Source organism: Rhyacophila brunnea, unplaced genomic scaffold (genome assembly GCF_057557595.1).
Source record: "Rhyacophila brunnea isolate RB1 unplaced genomic scaffold, BYU_Rbru_1.0 scaffold_9, whole genome shotgun sequence".
Lineage (NCBI taxonomy): Eukaryota > Metazoa > Arthropoda > Insecta > Trichoptera > Rhyacophilidae > Rhyacophila > Rhyacophila brunnea.
In genome coordinates this window covers 9,260,549-9,287,949 of record NW_028233361.1, presented here as the reverse complement: position 1 = coordinate 9,287,949, position 27,401 = coordinate 9,260,549, and the positions used below count along the sequence as shown (strand labels likewise).

The following is a 27,401-nucleotide window of genomic DNA, read 5'->3' as shown; positions in this document are numbered from 1 at the left end:
TTAATGAACCTATGTCAATAACTGACCAAATTCTCACAGTGATATATAATATTGTTAATGTTATAGCAAGAAATGTTTTTATATCAACGAATATGAGATAATTTTTAGATTAGGTACTAATTATTGTAGACTAGATTTATTGTGTAGTTTTAAGAACTAACTATATTCCCACAATGTTGTGGGACGTAACAATATAAATTGTGATGTAAGCATCACGGGATCGATAGTTATGATGTTTTTGTGAACATCTGTTGAGGGACTCTCCTCTTATCATTGTCCGTATGAATAATATATCGGAAATACAATAAATCAGAGCGTTGGAGCAGACCTTTTTTTGAGTTGCTCCGCTCCGTGACCTTATACTTACTTCAGCTCCGCTCCAGGGTCTGCTCCGCTCCGGTTTAAAAGTTTTAATAGGTGTTATATTATGTAGGTACCTATACAAATGCTAAAATTTATAAAAATAAGTAGTTTTGAAATAAGGTTCTTATTCGTACTTTTCATTAATTGTATGAAACAAAATTCCGGCAGCAAATCGTCTTTCATTATCTGCCTCTTCCGTCAAAAGGTGAAGTAATTTATCACTCGGCAGTGTTGCCATGTTCCAAATAATTTCAATGTCGCAAAGTGTCAAATATAATATTTGCATCGGATTATAGGACGAAAATTTAATAATAAAAAAAACATCCGGAGCAGTGGAGCACTACAAATTTTCGGTGTTCCGGCTCCGCTCCTGCTCAGGGTAAAGCCTCATTGCTCCACTGCTCCGTGCTCCTGCTCCGAACTCCGCTCCAACGCTCTGCAATAAATGTATATGTATTCACTATCCAACAAAATATTATATATTGAGCATCTAGCCAATATAACGAGAGTATTGTATCAGACTTCATGTACCTGATTATTTATTATTATTATACAATCAAAAAAGTATTTTAATAAGATAAAATCAATTATTACTATTTATGGACCAATTGTACCAGTCTGGTCAAACCGTGCTATAACGTTAGGTACTTAGAGGTAATAAAATTAGAAAAAATGTGATTTTTGGTTGCTACTTTGGTATTTCATAAGGTTTCGATTAAAAATATCAAGTTGAACATCGAAATAATAATATAAGTACTATTAAATACGTACATATATGTTTAAATATAAAATCAGATGGTAGGTGATAATTATTTAAAATAAGAATTTTGGCTATCATCTAGGTATTCTATAAGCTTTCAATTGGAAAATTTAAAGTTTAACACCAAGTGTTCAGCACCATATAATATGTATCCAAACTGAAAACCAATCATATTAAACGGTAATTATAGAAAATTAATTTGGAGGGTTCTGAAAATACTTGGCAGCTCAATGTCTTATAAAATGATCCTTCAGATATGCCTATTATTTACAATGCGTTTATACAAAAGTGCACAATTCGTTGAATTTTTGGAGCCTGTGCTAGATACAAATAAAAATGACGTACACGTAGTCGTAAACAAACCCTTAAAAATAAAAAAGGGCTAAAAAGAGTAGGTGCAGTAAAATACTCACAAAATTAAACGAAAATAAAATAAAGTTAATATATAAAAATGTTTGAACATGCCAATAGTCTATTTAACAGAGAAAAAAATCCTTGATATTGAAGAATTCATGGGCATATTTTTTGTGTGCCTAGCGAGGATATAAAATTTGATTACACTATTCGTATCCACGAGTTGAAGGCAGCCGAAAACAGAATTTACGGTTTGAAACATAACTTAAATTGAAGTTATTTCTAATAAATTACGGTAGAGAATAGATTCAGCTAAACTACCAATTTTAAAGTTAATAAAATGTAGATATTTATGTTCACATTTGTGTCAATAGTTTGGATGTGAAATTATATGCATAAATAACCAATGTAATTCGAAGCTGTAACTATAAACAAAACACTTTGCGCAAATGACAATAGCAAAGTCGTAAATAACGACTCCGTGATAAAGCGATAATAAATGAATTGAATAAAACCTGGACCCCACAGGCTCTTGAGCCTGGAATAAAAGCGCAGAAGCTACAACCTTAATGATTTCCCAAGCCTCGTAAATTATAATCAAGCGCAAAATAAAGCCTGGCGTCATATCCGACTTTGAGAAGTTGTGCTTTCACATGTATGGGGGCGTTTATATGGAGAGCTTTGAATCATAGTTTTTGCAATATTCCTAATGAAAACTGCTAACAAAGTTTTTGCAAAGGTAATTTATCAATATGTTAGACTACCTTGGACTACCTATACCAAAATAATGCTACAGTATGTTAAGATATTTCTATTTTAAAATATGTAAAAGTATCTATACAATTTGAGTAGATTATATTATATTTTGTTAAGTACAAGTTGACATAAAATTTTAACTTGATATTAATTGAAAAATTCAATTATAAAATTTTAACAGCGGAAGTTACGGTATGACGATGAAATAATGTTATTTATTTTATAAAACTGAATTTATTACAATTTGAGGAATACCGTATTGTAATATACATTGGATGTAATATATACCTATATAGGTATATATTATAATTTAGAAAATCCTCAGAAACACATTTAATTGAAAAACTTGGACTCACACCCGTCGCAATCTGGGCAAAGATTTACCAATTAACAAATCGCGTCTGAAGTAGTTTTTATTCCGTTAATTTAAACAGAATTCAGTTATTGTTCAGTTTTCAATGATAAATAAATTTAAAAAACGAATTGTGAAGGATTTTTATTAAAAATTATAAATGTTTAACGCATTTTAGAAGTCAAATTCATAATATTATCATTTCCTTTAAAAATATTACAAAAGTTTGGTTCTATTGATGATGGAATAGATAGCTGGATTATTTGATAAAACTCTCGCTTGGATTACGGTGTAAGTATATAGGGTTAGATCTGAAATAAATACATATAATATTATAATGTATTCTGATAAATTATTAAATATAAAATTACTGGCCATATTATAAATTGCAACAGCTTCAGAAGAATGAGTTTTCAAAAAGATGTCATGAAAAACCATAATAATATATTAAATTTGTGAAATATTTTTAGATTTTAACAATGATTACGCATGTTACGGTATATTACAATATAGTAATATATCTGCGACATCTTTCACGTCTGAAAAATAACCATTTATATTTGATTTCATTAATTTTGAAGTAACTTACTTATAAGTTTTTCTCCGTGGAATTAATTAATCTGCACTACACCCAGATGTCCGTTATCTAGTTGTCCCATAGTCCAATTACCCTGATATCCAGCGGGCGTTGTTCAGTTGCTTGAACCAAATCTTCACATTCCCCGTCTGACCAAGCTAACAATTTCCACGTTATTTCCAATAATAATAACGTAATATATAAAATATTATTATATTGCAGTGTTCATTTACTTAATAATATAAATACAATATTTGCAATGCTTTCAATTCGAGTAAGAAATAAAAGCAAACAGACCAGAGCTTCCGACCAAGTAAATGATATTTTGCCTTAAGCGATTTTGTTGTAACTCCGAGTTTACTTTACATTCATAATCATTGTTTATGATTTCATTTAGTTATCTGCATATTTTGCTATTCACTTGTTTGATTTCTATGTGAAGACAGGTTAATAGTAAACATTATAGCACACCTGTAAAATACACTGATTTATTATCAGAAGCTATATTATTATACAATACAATGTAACATATTCTTATAATCAATATAATAAAACGTATATCACATGCATTAATTATATTATAACGAGTTTACTAGCATAACTTTTTATAATAATTGTTATGTATCCATAACTCCCATCTATGATATCTCTAGGGATTGCAATACCGAATGAATATATCAATACCTGTATTTCGGTATTTATTATTGACAACCGGTATTAATACCGGTATTTGTCAAACCTTATGGAAAAAAAGAGGTACCTATCAATAAATATAACTATTAAAATCTATTTAAAATACTATTTTTTGCAATCTACCTACATTTATTATGTTGATCTTTATAAATAGGTATAACCGTACCTATATGGCAGAAGCTTATGTCATTTTTTCGCATTTTACAGGAGAAGGTTTTTAAGGTTTAAAGAAGTGTCACAAATCAGGATATGAAGGAAATTGGATTGTTTAATGTTATTATTACAAAAAAACTAGTATATTTTTAAAATATCTTTAATAAAAAAAGAAAATCAAGTAATTCAATGAGTTATGGAGCATTTAATGACATTTGAGGTTTTGGCATAAAATATTTTCAACATTTTGACATATCATTTACAATAATAGATATTTTATTATATAAAACTTATGAAATTAAAACAAGATCTTGGAAATTAAATGAACACATGATAAAATGAAACTGACAGTATTAATAATAGTTGGTAAACAGTTGTTTATGAGTATTACTTATAGTATTTATATAAAAAATTAAAAGATATTTAAATTTATATAAAACGGATGATAAACCAGATCTGTCAATGGCAATAAACTGATGAGGTCAGCTTTCTTAGATTGATTTATTGGCAGAGGACTGTTAAAGCATTGCTTAATGTTAAAAATGTTCCTTCTTCCTCTTGTCGTATGGCGTAAATCAAGTTGAAGAAATGGGTCATCTTCATGAAATGAATGTTTAAATTTTATTTAACCAAACTCCGTCTCATACCTGAACCATCTAATTTTATTCCAAACGACATTTTTCTCCAACTGTATTAATTTTTCGCTTCACCAGTTGATTAGAAAGAAGGCTTGAATAATTGTAAATCTCATCCTGAGACATCTCTTTAACAATAAAAGATTTCTTGCCCCATACTATTCTAACAAACTGATACCAATCATGAGGAATATTAATTTCTATGTTGGAAGTTTTCTTGGATTTTTCAATACGTGAATGGTCAGTGTCACATTCAAGTCGCGTAATCCTGGGAGAAAATATTTATGATCCATGACCTGAATAGTTGGTGATGTACGTACAAAGTAAGATAGAGCTGCAGTTATTATGTTATTTTTATTTTGTCCCGGACAAAATTCAAAGGATGCAATAACACTTTCAACAGTTGGACTTGAGGTATTCAGAAGACTTATCATACAAAACACTATTTCGTTGGCTCCCCTTGCAGCTATTCCCTCGTGCCACATAGAACATGAGGTTTGGTTCGATGTGCAATTTCTTACGGTCAAATTATATGTGTACAATTGCCTTTTATAGTACACTATATTTGAGTGAAGAGAAGGCGTTGGCAAACACTGCTGCAGGTCGAATGCTAAAAAAGCAATTTTACCTTCAGATTGGAGAGCTTTGGTCTTATCGTTTTTTTTTTAATTCATAGCCTTCATCTGCCACTTGCAAACTTGTCAGTTTCCAATTTTTGTTTTATTTGTAAATCTGTAGCACAATTTAATTAAATATTGTATGTATCACAAATTTTTCATGTGTTTTTGCTAGGTACTTTAAATTTATATCCAGTGTTTTTAAAAATTGAAGCATACATACTATATGACACAAGAATAATATTTTTTTCCGTTTGCATATCACACAATACATTTCAAACATTTTTGATATGTTTAGCTGGCCAGACAGGGAGATATTCATTGGATATGCGACGACGTGAATAATGACTTTCATATTTTGGAAAGCTTTTTATATGTGCAGTAACTTCTTCCCTTTCGTTTGTTTTCTTGTTTATGGGTTAGTGTTATCTACAATTATCATTACCAATAAATCCTGTATCTTTACTTTGTTTGCAGTGATTCCAAAGATATGTTGAAAGATTTTTTTGCATACTTTATATTCCAGTCCCTCTGTATTGCTAATTTTATAAATTCAATAAAGACAGCTGCCAAAAATGCAGTATACCATAGATAAGTCTGCGCATGCGTAATTTTATATTATGCCAAAAGTGTATATGTCAGACATAATATATGCTTTTGCCTTGTTAGAGTTTGAAATTTTATATTATGCAAAAGCGTATATGTCAGATATATAATTATGCTTTTGGCTTATTAGAGCTTCACATTTTATGACATGTATTGTTTTTCAAGTCGTTTTATGAGAAATCTATAGGTTTAAGAGATATATGCTTTTGACATAACATAAAGTAGGCATTTTTTGACATATTGGCATTCAAATCTCAAAATCGCCAAAACACGACTTATATGCTTCTACCATAGAGGTACGGTTATAGATGATAATATTTTAGAACTGTTAATTTTTACAAAATACTAGTCCGGGTACAGTAAAATCTCTCTGAATTACAACGTTTGTTGGATGTACTATCAACGTTGGATCAATTAGTGTTAGAATAATTTTCGAAATATGTTAACCCATCGCGATAATTCTATAAGTTAGTATATTTCAGGGATTTTGTTTTAATATTATGTAACTTTTGTTGATTTTAGTAAATATATATGCGTTTTGGCAGCATAAAATTTATACACTAGTAAATAATGAAAAAAAAACATTAAATCCTTTTCGAAAACATAAACGTGTATGCTTTCTTGATACCAAAAATACCGGTATTTCGGATTTTTGAAACTGGTATTTCGGTATCGATAAATAATTGAATACCGGTTTTAATATACCGGTTTTTAAATACCGGTATTTCAATCCCTAGATATCTCCCAAATGACAATAAACTGTCTTTTGTTTAATTCATTAACACCCTAAGTAACTAATTATAATATAACCATTGTTATGAAAATTTATTTGGTGTGGTTTAGACTATTGAAATATTCGTCTTACTCAATACTGTATTATAGCGCTTGTACACGTGCATGAATTTATTTGGAGCATTAGTAAGTATTTTAAACTATCCGACAATAACTGTTTACACGTAAAAATGCTGACTGTCTCTCCGATCTCATTCTTCAAGAGTAAGCAAGACGCGATGTTGTCATTTTATGATACTATTTGACCGGTCGTACAATCGGTTAACCTCAAAATGTTGCAACAATCTTCTACGCGTACAGACGAAACCATGCCTTGTATGAATGACAATAAAATTACAAATTCAAAAACGACAAATTCGACATGTTGTAGAGACAAGCTTCTACGTGCGACCTGGTAAAGGTGTATAAGTTTATGCGTGCTATCATTCATTTGGAGGAATCAAATCATCTTATCATTCAAGGAAAAATTTACAAAAAGCGAGGCAGGAAAATAACATTTTAGTTCAAGAATCACATAGAGTGTGGTTGGGCCAAATATGCTGGCCCTCATCCTTTCTTCCCACCTACCCTCGAATCCTAAATTATTATTGTCGCCGGACCAGGGTGACCCGCAGTTACGAGTCATGAGTAGACAGTGGTTGCAATTTACATTCAGTTACTCCAAAACAGCCGAGCGCGTAGGCTTGATAAAGCTATCGCGCTATTTCTGATATGATACGAACAAGGCTGCGTTAACTACAAAGTGATTCATACAAAACGCATTTATGTTCGACCTTCGATGGTTTGAGCGAACGTCGCGTCTATAATCCATCCTGACCTTATCAACATCATTCATCAACCTCATATACCTATCATCCATCAAAAGTGTACTGTCCGTTTACCAGTACGTGAGTGCATGAACAACCGGCCCCAGCGTGCGCCAGCCCTATCAACATAAAGGTCAGTGCCTGGCACCCGTAGATCCGTAATCCACCAACCAGCATCACTATCCTTTTTGAACAGCGAAAAATAGGGGAAAAGATTAATATACTTATATAGCCCAAGAGTAGTTAAATATAAGGTTGGTAAAAACAAATTGACATAATCTTGATATTATATATTTCAATTTGTTTTAAAGCCTTGACAACCGTATCGTCCACTAAAACCGCTCTCACCGCGACAGAGTTAAAAGCTGTTTAATTACCCCTCTACAGTGTGTAAAGTCGCGATCCGGTAATATGACTCAAGCTGTCGATGTGAGATTTATATCCCAACTTGGATCAACAGACCTCTCCGACAATTAAACACTCGTTGGATTTATTGCGAATGAGTAGGCTCTGGATACAATCAGTATTATTTGTCAGCAATCGTTTAGACTTCATACTTAAGTTAATTATTTACCAATACGTCTTTCTACAAGAAGAACTTATTTCAGGGCGTCAAAAAACGTCGTTCGGCTAATTGTAAGTGACTAATTATTCGGTCACATACGAAAAAATATCCGAGAAGCCTGAAGATAAGAGCGATGTCTGATGGCGTCCAAATGAAGAAGTTACGAAGGCATGCATCTTCCATATATAGCAACTTTGTCAAGTAAGCGATTGAAGCAATACTATCAGATCAAGGTCACTCTAGAATCTAGAGAAGACTAAATTATTTAGCCCACTTCCTCCTTTCCAGAAAAACAAAACTCAATGCCCCCATGGAAATCTATCTCCAGCAAAAAAAAAAACAGAAAGATGCTGTGGCAAATTTCGTGTACATAATTATTTATATTTTTACCTACGAATCATACATAGTGAAGGAAGATGGTGTTTTTTTAAAATTAATAATAACTAAATCCTTGCTTTTTTGTACAAGGTGGTTGTTAGTAAATATTGAACAATCACAAACACCCAGGCTTTGAGAAAATTACATAAATATATTGTGTCCTCACCGGAAATCAAACCCAGAGATCCCGGATGGAAGGCCAATGCCTTAAGCACTGCACCACGAGAGCCGCCTTGGATATGAAGCATTAGTAGTTGTTTACGCCTGAGATGTCTCAGGAGCAGATACCCAAGATTGAGGTCGCCACGCTCTCAAGTAAGCTTTGACTGAGCTTAATAAAATATGTAATTTAACACAAAGTGTTATGGGAGAGAAGAGAAAGCAATGGCGATAAAAATAAATGAATTTAATGATATATAAGATAAAAAAAACAAAGCTAAAACAACACGGACAAACTATGCCGCCATTTCAACATGAATACCACCATCAATAGAGTTTATATGAAAGGAGATTATTAGCAACGCGTGTAATTCCAGTGATCCCCATCCTCAGTAATGAGGGAATGGATATAAATATATCGTGCGTTGAAATGAATAAATTAAATTGGAATTTTCCTGGCAAACGTTTGAATTCCAAATAAGAAAATTAAAAGGATTAATTTATTGTATAGAGTATCTTGTATAATATGAGAATGTAAGTGTAGAAGTAAATCGCTACAAAAAACGTAATGACCAAAAGGTATGTTATTGCACAAAAAAGGCAGTTTATTGCATTAATATAGATTACTTTGGGCGATTCATCATATTTAATTATAGGAAGTGGCAAATTAAATATCACCTCTAATTACTATTGCCACAAAACGATCCAGACGAATCAAAAATAACGAATTGATTCTACAAATATTATTTTATTATTTACCGGTAGCATTTATCTCAATTTGTGTTGGTAAATAGCCCCGGGCAATTGTCATAATTCATAATCATAATAATATAAAAGTGCTACGTTCATTAAATTCATTCGACATGCAGTATATACTCTGATAGGAGTATGTATACCAATAGATTGTTTTCGATTAGGTGTAAATAGAACGATAATAATGAGAAGTAGTTCTAGATGTTATGAGAAATATTGCTGAGTTAGCACCAAAGAATATAATTATATTACAGATTTAATGAGATTCACATTTCTGGGGTCTAGATATCTCAGATTATTTAAGGTTTAGTGTACGAAATTTATTAATTTATTATTAATATTATTATTAATTGAACATGTACGTAATCGATTTTTTTTATTTTTTAAAAACGGTACATGTTCAAATATGCGCGTCACCATGATCTTACACCCTACTTCATTTATAGTTTGTCAATTTATGGCTACAACCGTATGTTGTAGCTTAACCACTGGGAAATGCCGATAGAAATGGCTTATTTCAAAAATATACTACCTTATTCTTAGGTCAATAATTATTATAAAGCAATCATTATTCGTAAGATGTTTATCACATTTGAATGGTCAAAAACATAGCTTATAATTAGTATCTTTAGAATTGTCTTCAAATCTGTTAATCGTGACCATTTTTTGAATAATAAAATGCCTAATTCTTGTCAAATTTGGGATCAAAAAGATTGTAAAATATATTTTTTTATCGTAAATATGTCACTATATAATGTTATCATTAATTTCACTAATCGTTTTGTAAATGCGTTTAAAAATTAATAAATCTAAACAATCTTAACACCACTTCACATGGACGTACTGAAATATAACTATATTTTAAAACATTAGAGCGAAAGGTTTAAAAGAATACTATTTTATGTAATAAGAATACTTTATGCAGTCATCAAATGTTTAAAATAAATATAAAGTATTATAAGGCTTCAAAATCATAATATGATTTTAAAAATATATTATTATATATATAATTAATATATTATAAATAGATTATCTACAACGTTTAAGGAATGTTCAGGGTTATGCTCTGAAAATTACATAAAAGCTCCATTTTGACCTATGCTGACCATGTGGGCCGTTAATATTATTTGTAAAGTAAAACTGATAAATTATTTATTTTTATTTTAGTAAATGAATTATGCTTTAGATTAGCGATTTTCACAAGCCTCTACCATAACTAACCGACAGCAAATTGCTTCCGCGGCACCTAGTAAATACTCGTGTAATCTTTTTAAAGTTGCTCGTATGGATATTGATCATGGACAGACCTCCGAGATTAATGCCCCCATTCGTTAATTAGTCAATAAAACGCATATTAAAATGCAATTAATATCACAGTGGACTGGTCGTTATCCTTTTTGATTTAATTGCATACTGTCGAAAATCGTTTAATCTACTTTGGATTACGTCCATAATTACATATCACTACCGCAAAAAACTTGATTATACGACAAGTGTAACAATATTATATAACGTATAAATAAATAATCAAACTATTCAAATGTTAGTTTGTTACAATGATTTTAAAACTAAGTTTTTAAGTTTTGACAGCTCTTATCAATTTTCAAAAATAATTTTGGTAAATTTGCAGCAGAGGTGGACATGAGATTTTACAACTTTCTTTTTAGACCAAACCAAACCTTACCTAACCTAAGCTAACCCACCCCAGCCTAATATTACCTCATATAATCATAGTTTGTGATAATGGTGTATCAATGAAAATTTAAAATTTTCAAATAACGATTATTGGATCGAAAATCCGATGCGCCAACAGAAAAAGGTATTTATTATTTGTCTACATGGAATAAATTGTTTTCGTAAAAAAAATAATAAAAGCTCTTGTCCACCTCTGAGGCATAATTACCATAATCTTTTACAAATGGTTTTGTAGCTTAAAAGAGCTGTTTAAATTACAAATTCAGAAGTGTAGAAATAATAACATTGTATTGAAAAATTATTATAGTGTCAAATCATTGGTACTAACAAGGTAGGAACTGTCAAATGTCAATGAAAATGTAAACACTTGGATTTTTATCAGTGTTGCCAACTGTCGTTGACAAAAACATGCCAGATATGGTACGGAAAACCTGCTATTTGGCAAGAAAAAAGCTGTGAAAATAAAATTTCAATACTTTTTTTGCTTATAGAAAAAAAGTGCAAAAAAATCAAACGACATTTTTCCAGAAACTTATTTCTAAATTATTGACAAAAAATAATTAATTAATCTCAACCTACGATAAGTAATAATTAGTTAATTAATACCAGTGAGTGGAATTCCCAATCCAATGCCACATGCCTATGCATACAATAAATTATAATATCTGATACCATTTTATCACTATAACGCCAAGAATGCTCCCATTGTTTTATTGTGTTCTCAATCTCAAATACCAACCTACTTTTACTAAATATCTGAATAAATAAATTAAAGCTTATTTTCATCACATTTTAAGCTATTGAAGGCATAAAAAACGCTAATAAGAAGGCCATAACCCATATGCATTTTTTGCAAGCTAGATGCCTATCGAAAAATACTAGATCTGGCAAGAAACACGCTACGCTGGTAAATATTTAAAAAAAACTAATGTGAAAATATATAGGTAAAATGATAAATGATATTGAAATATTATAAGTATAGAAAACATATCTTTAAAAATGCAAGATCATTCATTTCATGACATCTATACCTATCTAACATATTACGTAAGTACTCTGGTGATGATAATTATGCCAACTAGTTTTTTTTTTTTAAATTATTAATAACCATGTCCTTCTTTTTCGTACAAGGTGTTAGTAATTTTGAATAATCACAAACACCCAGAGTTTAAGAAAATCACATTAATATATTGTGTCCTCACCGGGAATTGAATCCAGAGCTCCCGGATGGAAGACCAGTGCCTCACGCACTGCACCACAAGAGCCGCTAATGGCAACATGTTAAAACTAAATGAAAATAATTAATACGATACTTGAATACATTGTTATAAGAGAATGTAAAATTTTGGCTGGCTTATTGTAAAAACATTATCTATCGTTTTAATGGAACAGTTTTCGATCGCAAACAAAATCAAAAGTCGTTTACGCGGCGCCGAAATATGTTCCAGATCCGAGTACGTCCGCCATAATACCAGACGTATACTTAAAAATTCATTTTGGTCCACCGAGACACCGTACTTTTAGAGGAATAAGTCATTTTCGTGCTTAATTATCAATCATTTGCCAAACACGCATGCAAAATGATTATTGAGTCAATTGAGTCATTTGCGTGCAATTATTCCATTCACGAGGAAGCTGCGAATAAATCATTATTTAATATTTTTTCAGTTTTTGAACGTAAATCACCACCGCTAAGTAATGACATATTTTATGTATTTTACAGCAGTAAAATTTCTCTTTAACTGCATTCGTTTAAAGTACTTAGTTTAATATTTCATGACTGTTCCCATGAGTAATTTAAAGATGATAATTAAAACCTGTTTACATAATCCACTTAAACCGAATACTCATCATTTATACATTTATTATGTATGTGAATTTATATTATTCAATTTACAAGGCCATACTAATATTAAAAAAAAAAAACACTTATAATCTGTTTATTGAATAGGTACATCTATTTTTGGAAGTATTTAGAAGTAAAAAAAAAATACAAAGCCAAACCATTTTATACGTCTAATATAGCGTCTAAATAATTATGTAAGTAGGGATTGCAATACCGAATGAAAATTTCAATACCGGTTTTTCGGTATTTCTTATTGAATACCGGTATTTAATAAGAAAAAGAAGTACATAAGGAAAAAAGAAGTACCTAGGTGCTTATCAATAAATATGGCTATTTAAATCTTTTTAAAATATTATTTTATTTCACTACATACCTACATTTATTATGTTGACATTTAAAAATATGTATTGATCATAATTGTAGAACTAGTGATTTTTTACAAATAATTTGAATATATTGATAATTTTAACTAAAGCCCTCAAAAGTTCAAAGTGCAAATAAGTCCGGATGCAAGAAAAGTTTCTTAAATTCAACATTTGTAGTCATGAATAATTATAGAATATTTGAACATTTTTGTCACGGATGTTTTCTATTTCGAAGTAATATTATGATAATCCATCGCGGCGATTACGTAAGCATACAAATATATTTGATGAAATTTGTTTTATTATTTTTTCACCTCTGTTCGATTCACTCAATATATTTACATTTTAGCAGCACATAATTCATTTTCAAAAACGTTAACGAGTGTGCTTCCTTAATACCGAAAATTCCGGTATTTTGGATTTTTATAACCGGTATTTCGGTATTGATAAATACTGGAATACCGGTATTGCAATTCCTATATGTAAGCAAAGCTGAAAAATATATTATTAATTAAATTGGCGTTTACGTGGTTAAATATGTGAAGACGAATAAAACAAATAAAACCTCGTTACTATTACAGATTTATTTAAGAATGATTAAAAGAATGTTTCTAGAAAGTAAAAAGGTGTCCAAAATGCACTTTTTTTTAAAAGTCATGTCCTGGAACCATGTTTATAGCCTGAAAAAAGCTGTCAATGTAGTGAACTAAAATATTGTATAGTTAACAAAATAAAATATGGTCATGAAAATAAGTTACAAAATTAATGGGTACTAGCTGAGCCAGCTAGCTCTCGCCAGTCTGTCTCGCTAGGTCTTGCAGACAGCTTTTCATTATAATGACATGGTGTTGGATTTTAATATAATTGTAAAGTATGTATAGACGGCGCCATAGTTTTCTCTTCGGGATGGATTTTCATTCACGTTAGACAGTTTGACATTTCGCTGATTTGTCAGTTTTACGATTTGCATGTCGTCACTGCCATACAAATTTGGAGTCGTATGCGTAGTCTATTCTGGAGTCTGGCCTTCACAATATCGTCTGACACCACTTCAGGCTGCTAGGCCTAGCAGAATCGCCGATTGCTACCAATGACATTTTAATTTTAATACAATATATGTATAGGTATGTGCATTTAAATATGATAAATAATTATACATCTCATTTGTTCGAATATACAGCAATAATATGTGATTATCTTAAAAAGCGATCCATTATATCAAAATATTAATCTCTTTTGGGTCCCATTTACATATTAAAAAAAGGTTAGCAGCATAAAAAACAAATTTAAACATTGTTTTATTTCATTGTCTATAAAAAATAAATGCCTGCAGCCATAGAATAATATTTACAAAATCAAATTTTGAATTCAAAATTAACCTTAACCAATATAGTTTTCCAGTGCAGGACATTCAAATTGAGACAAATGTTAATAAATAATAAAACAATACATATTATATCTGAGAGGAATCGACCAATTCTGATAAAAAAAGGAATTTATAAAACCTAAAAATGTGGAATCAGCTTAAAGAGGCCTTCATCCAGCAGTTGATTGATACAGGTTGATGACGATAATGACGATATAAATGGGTAGGTATATAAAATCACAAATTTAAAAAAATATAGCAGTTTATATGACTAAGAAGAGTAGAATTAGGTTGGGATAACCTTCATCCAGCAGTGGATTGATCTTGGTTGATGATGATAATGACAATATTATGAATGGGTGAATATAATATCAGCAATTTTGATAAATATAGCAATTCATATGACCGTATGACTGACAGAAATACAAACAAATTAGAATGGCCTTCATCCATCAGTGCATTGATTCAGGCTCATGATATAATATAAATAGATATAATATAATATCACCAATTTTGATAAATACAGTGATTCAAATGACATAAAGGAGTAGAATCAGGCTAGGGAGGCCTTTATCCAGCAGTGGATTGGTTCAGGTCGATGATGATAAGGACGATAGAAATAGGTATAATATCACAAATTCGTTAAACCTATAGTAGTAGAATCAGGTTGCGGAACCCTTCATCCATCAGTGGATTAATTCAGGCTCAAGATATAATATAAATAGATATAATATAATATCACCAATTTTGATAAATACATCAATTCATATGACAGAAAGGAGTATAATCAGGCTATGAGAGGCCTTTATCCAGCAGTAGATTGGTTCAGGTCGATGATGATAAAGATGATAGAAATAAGTATATTATCACAAATTCGTTAAAACAAACCCTTCATCCAGCAGTGCATTGATGATGATGATGAAATTCAAGACTATCAAAAATACAATCAACGTAGAGAGGCCGTCATCCAGCAGTGGATTTATTAAGGCTCGTGATAATAATGGCATTATAAATATAGATAGGTAGATAGTATAATATCACTGATTTTGATAAATATAATATTTGATGTGTAAGTAAGGAGTATAATAAGGCTGAGGAAGCCTTCATCCAGCAGTGGATAGGTCCAGATTGATGATGATAAGGATGGTAAAAATAGGTAGATATTATACAATATCACAAATTTTGTTAACTATAACAATTCGTATTAATTTATTTCATTGTTTGCAATGGCAACTTAATATGACTATATTGTAATCTATCGAAATTAGTAGCCTAATTATTCAATAAAAAAGAGTTTGTGAACAGCCACAAAGAAGTATTTAAAAAAAATCAAATTTGTTATCTCTATATATATATAAAAATCTCGTGTCACGATGTTTGTGGTCGAACTCCTCCGAAACCGCTAGACCAATTTTTATGAATTTTTTTATGTATAATTTTTAGGTATGAGAATAGGTCAACAAGTATATTTCATACCGATAGGTGATTCGGGTATCTCTATCCAGAAAAAAAATTCTTTAAAGCTCGACCAATTTTTATGATTTTTTTTATGTATATTTGGTAGGTATGAGAATAGGTCAACAAGTATATTTCATACCGCTAGGTGATTTGGGTATCTCTATCCAGAAAAAAATTCTTTTATTTTTTTGACAATTTTTTTTTTTGTATTTTTTTTATTTGGCATCAAAAAATACCTATAACCCGAAATTTTCACCCTCCTACTTCCACCTTCTTATTTTTTAATCGCGATTTTAGGATTTTTGTATGAACAAATGAACCGTCGTTCGTATTTCAAACAGAACGAAATTATTTATGTTATTGAATGACAGATGGCGCTACGTCCGAGAAGAATTCACGAGAAGCGTCGCGTTATTTTGACATTTCATTCGGCATATCACAAGGCAGTGTGTGCAAAATGTTGTACAATTTATTTTAATTTATCTATTTGTGTGTGTGGGTTGTGTTACAGTGTACAATCCCAGCAAGACGCAAGGGGGCCTATTTGAGCCGTCAAACGAATAAAGCAACAAACATGCAAAACATTAGAGCAGAAATCACAGACGAACAAATCCAACAAGATAACGAAAATGTGCGTGTGAGCATGTCGCGATTGCGTGAATCTCAATCACAAGAGGCACGAGCTGAACGAAATCAACAACAACAATTGGAACGGAGACAAGCGCGCTGGTTTGCAGTTAACACACGCAGAGCAAATGACCGACAACGCCAACAAGTACATCGAGCATTATCCGCTTCATTCCTTCGTCTTGCATTCGAATACGAGTCAGATATTGAATATCCCGCTCATCCGAAAGTGCTGATTGGTGCTATGGACAAAGAATGTCCCCATTGTTATGCGCTCAAATTCAAACATGAGTCAGCCGGGATGTGTTGCGCATCAGGAAAAGTGCAACTACCAGAAATTGAGACACCACCAGAACCATTGAACGGCTTGCTCATCGGCACGGATCCAGATTCAAATCTGTTCCTGAAATCTATTCGCACATTCAATTCATGCTTCCAAATGACTTCGTTCGGAGCTACAGAAATACTTCACAATACTGCGGCAAATGGTCAACAATTCCATTCAACGTTCAAAATCAAAGGCCAAGTGTACTACAAAGTAGGCTCATTGCTGCCAATGCCAAACGAACCACATAAATTTTTACAAATTTACTTCATGGGCGGTGAGGACATCAATCGCGTGGATGCACGTTGCGGCTACAATAACCTCAATTCGCATAATGCTAGGCGCATCGTCGGCGAACTGGACACCCTATTGAATGAGCACAACGAATTATTGAAATTCTTCAAATCATATATGCACGAATTGCAAAGTGACAACCACGTTATTGTCATCAATCCTGATAAAACACCAGCTGGAGAGCACGTGCGTCGATTCAATGCGCCTGTTGTTGACGACGTTGCTGGAATCATGGTTGGCGACCGCACATCGCCGCGAGAAATCGTGATTCGAAGAAGAAACAATAATCTGGAGTTCATCGCTGACACACACCGTTCATACGACGCTCTCCAATATCCGCTAATTTTCTGGAAGGGACAAGACGGATATTGCATAAACATTAAACAACGAGATCCCGCCAAAGGTAATTCATTCATTAAACACATCATTATTCATTTTGAATTAATATTTATGAATGAATTAATATTTTTGAATATGTTGTTACAGGAGCCGAAACAAACAAGAAAGTGAGCTCGATGGATTTTTATGCATATCGATGATGATTCGACGTGGTCAGGACAACGTCATTCTGCGATGTCGTGAGCTGTGCCAACAATTCATGGTCGACATGTACGCGAAGGTAGAGAGCGAACGACTGCAATTCCTACGACACAATCAACAGAAGTTGCGTGCGAAAGAATACATTCACTTGCGAGACGCTATCATGAGCGACGCCGACACCACCGAAATTGGTAACTCCATCATTCTACCATCATCCTACGTGGGCAGTTCACGTCATATCCAAGAATACACACAGGATGCTTTGACTTTCGTGCGCGAGTACGGACGACCGTGTTTATTTATAATGTTTACATGTAATCCAAAGTGGCAGGAGATTACATCTTTGCTATTGCCAGGCCAAAATGCAATACATCGTCATGATATTACAGCACGTGTGTTCAAACAAAAATTGAAGTCTTTAATGAGCTTCATTACAAAATTACACGTATTCGGTCCCACACGTTGCTGGATGTATTCGGTAGAATGGCAAAAGCGAGGATTATCTCATGCACACATTTTGATTTGGTTAGTCGACAAAATACGCCCTGAAGAAATCGATAGTGTAATTTCCGCGGAAATTATAGATCCGTCTACTGATCAACTACTGTTCGATATTGTTACCACAAACATGATTCATGGCCCATGCGGTGATCTGAATCGTTTATCGCCTTGCATGGCAGATGGAAAATGTACAAAGCGTTTTCCTAAACATTTCACCAACGACACGATCACAAATGTCGACGGATATCCAATATATCGTCGAAGAAATACTGATAATGGCGGACAATCATTTACGCTAAATATCAACAACGCAGACATTGACATTGACAATCCGCGACCCGAGAACTACAAGGTTCTAAGTGTCGATTTTTGGCCAAACTAAAGTAATAATGAGGCAATCTTCCAAGTCACATTATCTACATACTATATCAATATGAGGTCGATATTTCTTATATTTTTTCATTAAACCCCAATACTACCGAGTTCTATGTGCACTTTACAAAATATCTGTGGTTCTACAGAGTTCTATATTAATCCAAAAAGATCCGTCGTTCTACAAAGTTCTATGTGCTTTGACATTTCGTGGTTGTGAATACATTTAAAGTTCTTAAAATGGTTTTAAATGCAATATGAAGAGTAAAATCTTGTTGTTTTCTATTTTAAATTTATTATTAAGACTTCATGCAGTGTATTTAACTATAAACCACGAGTATTTGCATAAACTACTATAGCTTCGAGATACATAACCTCAAAAAAATGTTTCGTGAGATTTGATATCAACAGAAATTGTGAACTCAATAATAAATGAATGAAACATAAGTAAAATTTAATTATATTATCGTTATTTTTTTAAATTTCGTTACAAACGACATTACAGTTACATATTCACAAACCGTTAATTATAATACCTACATAATTGATTATTTTCATAATGTGAATGTCGAACGAACATTGTACATTTTATTCTTTAACCTTTTGTTAATAATAATGTCTAAAGAGAGTATTTTAAGGCAATTTCATTCATGATTTATTGTTTTAGGTTTAAAAGTCTTCCTGGAAGTGATGTAAATGTTTGAAATGTGTCCAATCTCAGTTGATGAGGTGAAGAAATGGTTATGTTGTATTCTAAAATCCCTATTCCTGAGAATTCCCACACTACAGAGATTGAGTATATTATACAATATCATTATGGATCTGAAAGATATGCCTCTTGCTGGCTTGAAGTTTATTCTAAAACTGAGGCGAATAAAATTTAATAGAAGAATTTTTACACAACAGTCCCTCAGCCATTAGTAACAACAATCTTGTATACACAATAATTACAATAAATGTATCTGATGTAGATGAAGACAACAAGCCAGTTGAAATTGAACAATAAACATTGGGCTTGTTGCATCAACAATAGTTTTATATTTTCAACATAATTTTCATTTTAAAATGGTATTAAACAAAAATTACAAAAAAATATTTAAGCTTTTCCGAATTTCCCATTTTCCCAACAATTTCCATACATTTTCTGCGGGAAAAAGTATTATATTAGATAACATTCAAGAATTTTATTTATTTTAATATGAAAAGTGAAACCACGTGTCCTGAAACACCAGGATTTTCATACAAATTTCAGTTAGAACCTTGTAGTAAAGGCGATTTGTTTGAGTTTCAGGTGGACAAAGTTCTAACTGAATTTGTGATATATAAAATTAACCATTAAAAACTAGTTTTAACGTAGTTTTATTGATAGTTACAACATAACAGTACCATCATTGATATATTCAATCAAAAAAATAATTGAAAATATTCACAATTAACAAAATACAAGCGTTCAAAACTTCAACAGCCCATAACTTTTTTCCTGCAGTTGTCCATTTAGAACCCTGTAGTTCTCGGGTCGCGAATCGTTGGGCGGTACCATATTCGCCTCTGCTGAGCAAAACATTCAATGCTCATATTAATGTTGAGTTTTGCAGTTCGGTGAAGAGCATCAAATACATTTAAAAGTATGTGAATAAAGGCAGCGATATGGCTGTATTTCAAATTCAAAATACCGATGTGAATGCTCCTCGATTGAATGACAACGACGAAATAATGCGCTACCAAATTGGCCGGTACATCAGCTCCAATGAAGCTGTCTGGCGTATCTTTGGTTTCCCAATTCATGAACGGGACCCAGCAGTTATACATTTAGCCGTCCATCTTGAAAACGGCCAGCGCGTATTTTTCACCAACGAGACAGCAATTGAGCGTGCCATAAATCCACCAAAAACTACACTCACCGAATTTTTCGAATTGTGTAATCGTGCGGATACTTTCGGTGCCTTTGCACAAACATTACTCTATTCCGAATTACCTCGCTATTTCACATGGAATCAAACAAAAAAATGGATGCCCCGCAAGCAAGGCACACCAATTGTTGCGTGCCCCGGCCTATTCAAATCAAACACTTTGGGCCGAGTATATACAGATTGAGTGTTTCTATCTGCGACTGTTGTTGGTTAATGTCACCGGCTCATTATCATTTCAAGATATACGCAAAGTGAATGGGCAACAGTATCCAACATATAAAGATGCATGCCTTGCACTCGGTTTGCTCGAAGACGACAATCACTGGGACGATATGCTTGCTGAAGCAGCATTGGGCTGTACAGCAACACAAATTCGTCTACTATTCGCTATAGTGTTGACTACATGTTTCCCGGGACGAGCAGACACGTTCTGGGATAAGCACAAAGATTCAATGACTGACGATATATTGCATCGAATTCGTACACGGTGCAACGATCTAACGATTACATTCAGTGACGCTATGTACAATGAAGCATTGATTACTATCGAGGATCTTTGCGTTGTCATTGCCAATTTACCACTCAGTCATTTCGGTATGAGTTCGCCAAATCGAAGTACTTCTGATTTAATGGACACCGAAATGAATCTTGAACTGCAGTACGATACTGCAGAAATGGCAGCGATTGTTACTCGCAATGTCCCACTACTGACTCATGAACAAAAAAACATTTACGACCGCAATATGCTGGCAGTTTTGGCGGGACAAGGTGGATTCTTTTTTTTGGATGCACCAGGTGGAACTGGCAAAACATTTCTCATTTCGCTAATTCTCGCCAAAATACGATCAAATAATGGCATTGCATTGACTGTTGCATCATCTGGCATTGCAGCAACTTTATTGGATGGAGGCAGAACAGCTCATTCAGCATTTAAGCTGCCACTGAATATTCATAATAACCCAGACGCAATGTGCAACATAAAAAAACAATCGTCCATGGCCACAGTGCTGAAACAATGCAAAATTATCATCTGGGATGAATGCACTATGGCACACAAAAATTCTCTTGAGGCGTTGAACAGAACACTCAAAGATATAAAAAACAACGACAAACTATTCGGCGTCACTCTGTTACTCCTTTCAGGTGATTTCAGACAAACACTTCCCATCATTCCACGTTCAACGTACGCTGATGAGATCAACGCTTGCTTGAAATCATCGCCACTGTGGCGTAATGTTGAAAAAGTCCAGCTAAAAATAAACATGCGCGTGCAAATGTTACAAGATCCATCTGCTGACATATTATCGAACCAATTGTTAGATATCGGCGATGGAAAAGTTGCTGTCTTTGAAAATACTGGATGCATAAAATTGCCCACTAATTTCTGCAGAATCGTTGATTCGCAAAATGCTCTCATTGACCGCATATTACCCGATGTACGCACACAATACCTAAATCATGCGTGGCTAGCAGAAAGGGCCATTTTGGCAGCAAAAAATGTGGACGTTGACGATTTAAACTTCAAGATACAGCAGTCGTTGCCAGGCGATTTGGTATCATACAAATCGATCGATACAGTTTGCGATGTCAACGAAGCTGTAAATTATCCAACAGAGTTTTTGAACTCATTGGATTTACCAGGCATGTCAACACACCTTCTACGACTTAAATTTGGATCTCCGGTTATTTTACTTCGGAATTTGAACCCACCACGGCTGTGCAATGGCACGCGATTGGTCATTAAAAAATTGATGAAATACATTATCGAAGCCACCATTTTGAATGGCAAATTCCGAGCCGAAAATGTTTTGCTGCCACAAATTCCAATGATTCTTACAGACGTGCCAATTGAATTCAAACGCGTTCAATTTCCTATTAGATTGGCATTCACAATGACAATCAATAAGTCGCAAGGCCAAACGATGTCTGTTTGCGGCTTAGATCTGGGCACACCATGTTTTTCACACGGACAATTGTTCGTGGCATGTTCTCGCGTGGGCAAACCATCGAGCTTATTCGTGTTGGCTAAAGACGGACTGATAAAAAATATTGTACACTCAATTGCTCTTCAAAATTAATATTGATTTTCTTTATTTCATTTTCCTACTTTAGGATAAAAAATTTATAACTTTTTTTCACTTTACATTTAACTTTTAAGAGATCAAACAATGAATATGTTATCGGCGGTCATCGTCTACAGTGCTCCATTCCTCTTTCTGTCATAGATCTCATCCCCACACACTTACAATACATTCGTTATTTTTTATTTAACAACCAAAATATTTACTAGAAATAATTTAGATGGCAGAACAACGTTTGCCGGGTCAGCTAGTTAATTAATAGAAAACTCATCTTACAATAAAAATGTCTTGATTGAAATAGATTATTTAACATGCTAATAGAAATGTCACATTTTTCGATTGTTTCTGCAAATTCTAAATTTAAATTCTGACACGTCAAATGAACTTGTTATAGGCGAAAACAATTGAAAATCAATCATATATTTCAGTTTGACAGATAAGTGGCAGTGAAGTAGTTTTAGATTATATTTTCGTAATAATTAGTGAGGAAATATGTATTTATTTTGTGTTAAAACTCAAGAATACGCCAATGTGCTACTTACAGATTTGAATAGTTTTGTGGAATATCAATTTAGATATTTTGCAATATTGATTATATAGAAAGAATTAAGCGACATTATAATCGATTTGCTGTAGACGAAAGGCAAGATGCGAAAATGTATGGTGACGGATATAAAACGCGATTTAAAAATGATAGTATCTGTGATTGTGTCGAGTTTTATCAGATTGTGCCCGATTCAAATGGAAGTAGATTCGGGACTCTAAAAATTGAAGTGAATTCCTTTAATAATCAACAAAACGGTGTTTAAATAAAAAAGTTGACGTATTTTCCAAAACTTCTTAGGATAATAATATATAGGAGATTAATCATTTATAATAAATGTCTTTTTTTACATTAATTTTTAAGAAATACGTCGAACCTTTTTAATGATGGAGCCTTTTGTGGTTTTTCTATAAACAATAGTGAAACATATTTCAGTTCCATGTAACTAGTATTTTTATATGGAAGAAAAGACTAATATGGTGGAGAATGTATGGAGAGTTCGTATGAGAATTAAGGTCTCAGAGATCACTTCCAATTTCTCCAACATCCTTAATCACGCGTGTTCTGATATTTTATTTTCGCGTCTTAAATCAACAACGTCTTGAATTAAAAATAAATGTTAAGAGCACTCACATGGGCAGTAAAAGATGTATCCTTTTTAATGGATTTTTTCCCCAGGTTTATCAAAATTATGTATTAAAAAAAATAATATTATTGAATACTGTGTGTATTTGGTATCGAATGGAAAAATAATACTTTAATTTATAATAGGTAGGTATGTATGTTTTCAAATCAAATGTATATTTTTTAGAATGCTCACCATGACAAATGGTTGGTGGTGGTGTGAACTCACTTTTTCAGCTAGGAGACTCAAATGCCGTTTTAACTTATTTAGTCCATCTAATGTTATGTAAAAACATATTTTTTTTGACACATAGTCATAAAGTAGAGATTTACACAATTAATTTATTATTGATTAAATAAATAAAATTATTTTAGTACTTTTAATAAATGAAAGTTGAAGTTGAAAATAACCCTTTGAGGCGAACGAAACCGGTCCAGATTTATCGAAATAGGTTTTTGGGTTTCCACCTCGTGTACTTCTTCCTTTTTTCCTCGACGTTTCGGGATCGTTGCAGAGGCCATTATCAAGAGATGTGTGTTATGATGGAGTGTAGTGTAGGTGTATGAATGCAAACGTCGCTCTAAGAATGCCAAAAGGAATCCGATTAGCTAAGAGCAAATGTTGCTCAGAGTAATGTGTCAATCGTTACGACCAGAGATATTGGATCGAATATTAGATTTAGCTGACAGTGCCGGGAGCCATGAGGTTTTTAACCGTAATCCATATACTAATACTAATATAATCCCTATTAATATTTTCAGGATTTCTATGGATTTAGAGTCCGAAAAGTCGAAAGTCGAAAGAAGGAAGAAGTACACGCTGTGAAAACCCAAAGATTTATTATGATAAAAATTTATTATACATCGGTCCAGATTTATTTATTAAAAGTGGAATAAGTACTAAAAAAATTGGGGTTTTATTAAATAAATCAATAATACAATACAAAATGCAGTTCCACCATGGATTGACAGTTAACACAATAAAAAAGAAATATGATTTCATTCATAATACTTACAAATTTTTTCTTATGGCGGTTGATGTAGATGGTTTTCAATCTCTGAGTTTATTATCGTACCGCCAGTTAAAAATAATGACTACAGACTGAAAATCTGGAGTAATACTCCCAAATTGCTAAGTATGAAGTCTTTATTAAAGTAAATGTCATTGATCGAAGGTTGAAGATTATGAAAAATTACACGGACGGCGAAGAGAGGTATGAAACTTATTGCTGTTGCTATAATTTTAAATAATTCATATGCATGGGTGGGCTTTTAACACGAATCTATATTTTATTGTAAAATTATCAAGAATACTAAAATTTCGTGTTTTTCAACCTCTTTTAGTATGAGGCTCTCTTTTTCAAGTTTTATATTTATCTTTGCCCTCCTTACCCGGACCCATAATAGTTTGTCGGAGGAAAAATAAAAATTAACATTAAATAATTACAGGATAAAAATAACTTTTTATATACAACGTTTTTATATTTTCTGTTGAATCATATAAACTTGACTTGACTAGCTTAAACGATCAAATAATTTGTACTTGATAGAAATAATACTGAAATGTCATTTTGACATATCATTGATTTCCATATTAACACACTATATATTAATAATTTAGTAGCAACCAATAATGTGTGGAAATAACTTTTCATACAAAACAGAATAAACTGAAAATGAATTCAATTCTGCTTAAAGATAGCTAAAAGTATTAAAAGAATGCATTGGCATCGTGTTCTGTTATATTCTAAAAGTTTCAAATATCTAGCTAGTCGAAAAGTTAGTTAAAAATTGATTGCAAGATTTGGTAGTAGGACAAAGAACCACCGGAGTATGTGATATAATATGAGCTAATAAAAACGTTGTAAAATAGCACAGCTTATTTTAAAACCACAAAATTTTTATGAAATGTTATTGAAAAATAATATACAAGATTTCATGTCTAGCTAGTCGGAAAGTTAGTTAAAAATCGATTGCAAGATTTGGTAGTAGGACAAAGAACCACCGGAGTATGTGATATAATATGAGCTAATAAAAACGTTGTAAAATAGCACAGCTTATTTTAAAACTACAGAATGTTTATGAAATGTTATTGAAAAATAATATACGAGATTTCATGGTAAAATTTTTGAAGTTATACTTCTTTTGGCGCTTTTGAGAAATCAGATCAGAGTGTATTTTTGGTGTGTGACATGTAACACTCGATTGGATTCGAACCACTGATTGATTGGTTATCAGCCAAACGCACTACCTTTACGCCACAGTTTGATGGACTTTACGTGACGATCATAGTTTAGAATTGTTCTGTTGCCTAGGCAGCAAATTTATTATTGTCGACCATTTACAATTTCTTACGTAAACGAACTATTAAACGTCAGAGTGACAGTTGGTACTTTAAAAATAAAAACAACGAGAAACCATTATATAATTTAGTAATATAAGTTAAAGTGTATAGAAATAAACCAACGGCGTTCCAATAAGCAGTCATTTTTCTTGAGTGTGTAATTTAATAAGATAATTAATAAGAGCTAGTCAAAGAATCTAGTTTATCACAAGTTTTGCTTTTGTTTTGTTACGCCAAAGAAGTATAACTTATAACGCGCGTACATACACACACCGATTTTTTTTTCATTGTGACTGATGCAAACTTGCAAGTTTTTTTTTATTTGTTATTGAAATTCTAGTGAGAAACGTAGATCGCCATTATTAAGCTGTGGAAATGTACTCTTTTTTTTTATTTCTCCAGAAATTGACATTGTTTTATTTGTATTTAAACGCAGCTCTATGAGAATTTTTTGTAATTTAATTGCAATATCAATTAATTATTTCATTCATACTAAATCTATATTTAATTTAATCTGAAATATAAACAGTTTTCACTCAAAAAAGGTTATGGTTACGACCACGCATGTAATTGACGGGTGCATAGAAATTAATATTTTCCAGAATATTAGGATTGGAAACTATACCACGTGAGAGCAGGGAAAAATGCTTTAAGAGCAGAAATGATCTACGAGCTAGAAAAGAATGAAAGGCGAGCATGCCTTGAATAAAGTTAGTCGGAAAATACTCGTTTGAGGAACTGTCAATATCTTATATATAAAAATCAATGTTTGTTCGTATTTTATGACGTGCTGCCATATCGTTCATCCGATTGCGATAAAACAATGTCAACTCATTGCTTGCACTTGCGCGAATGTTATAGGCCTAGTAACTTACAGTCAGTCTTATATATAAAAATGAATGTCTGTCTGTCTGTCTGTCTGTCTGTCCCGTATGCATTCCTATACCATTCATCCGATTGCGATGAAACTTTGGTGAGTGGTTGTGTGCAGGCCCGCAAAGGTTTCTGAATTAGTAGTATATAAAATACAAAGATTGTTGTTTGTTTTTTCCATCCAATTTTGTTTTTTTTTTTACTTCATATTAATACTATTAATAACCTTTGCATATTTTAGATTCGATTTTAATTTAGTGTTCTTTTGTTTGATCTTTACTCCTTATAGAATTAATTTTATATTGCCATATTATATT

At 32.4% G+C, this 27,401-nt stretch overlaps 1 protein-coding gene across 1 annotated transcript in view; it reads left to right on the top strand.

Annotated features, from left to right (window-relative positions):
* The window catches only part of LOC147063232 (uncharacterized), an 88,627-nt gene extending 69,223 nt beyond the window's left edge, over window positions 1-19,404 (top strand). Inside the window, exons 2-5 of the mRNA XM_085960016.1 lie at window positions 16,561-17,698; window positions 17,782-17,801; window positions 17,852-18,026; window positions 19,376-19,404. Of these exons, the coding sequence (XP_085816142.1) occupies window positions 16,561-17,698; window positions 17,782-17,801; window positions 17,852-18,026; window positions 19,376-19,404 (1,362 nt within the window). The remainder of the gene's footprint in view (window positions 1-16,560; window positions 17,699-17,781; window positions 17,802-17,851; window positions 18,027-19,375) is intronic.
* The last annotated feature ends 7,997 nt before the right edge of the window (window positions 19,405-27,401 follow it).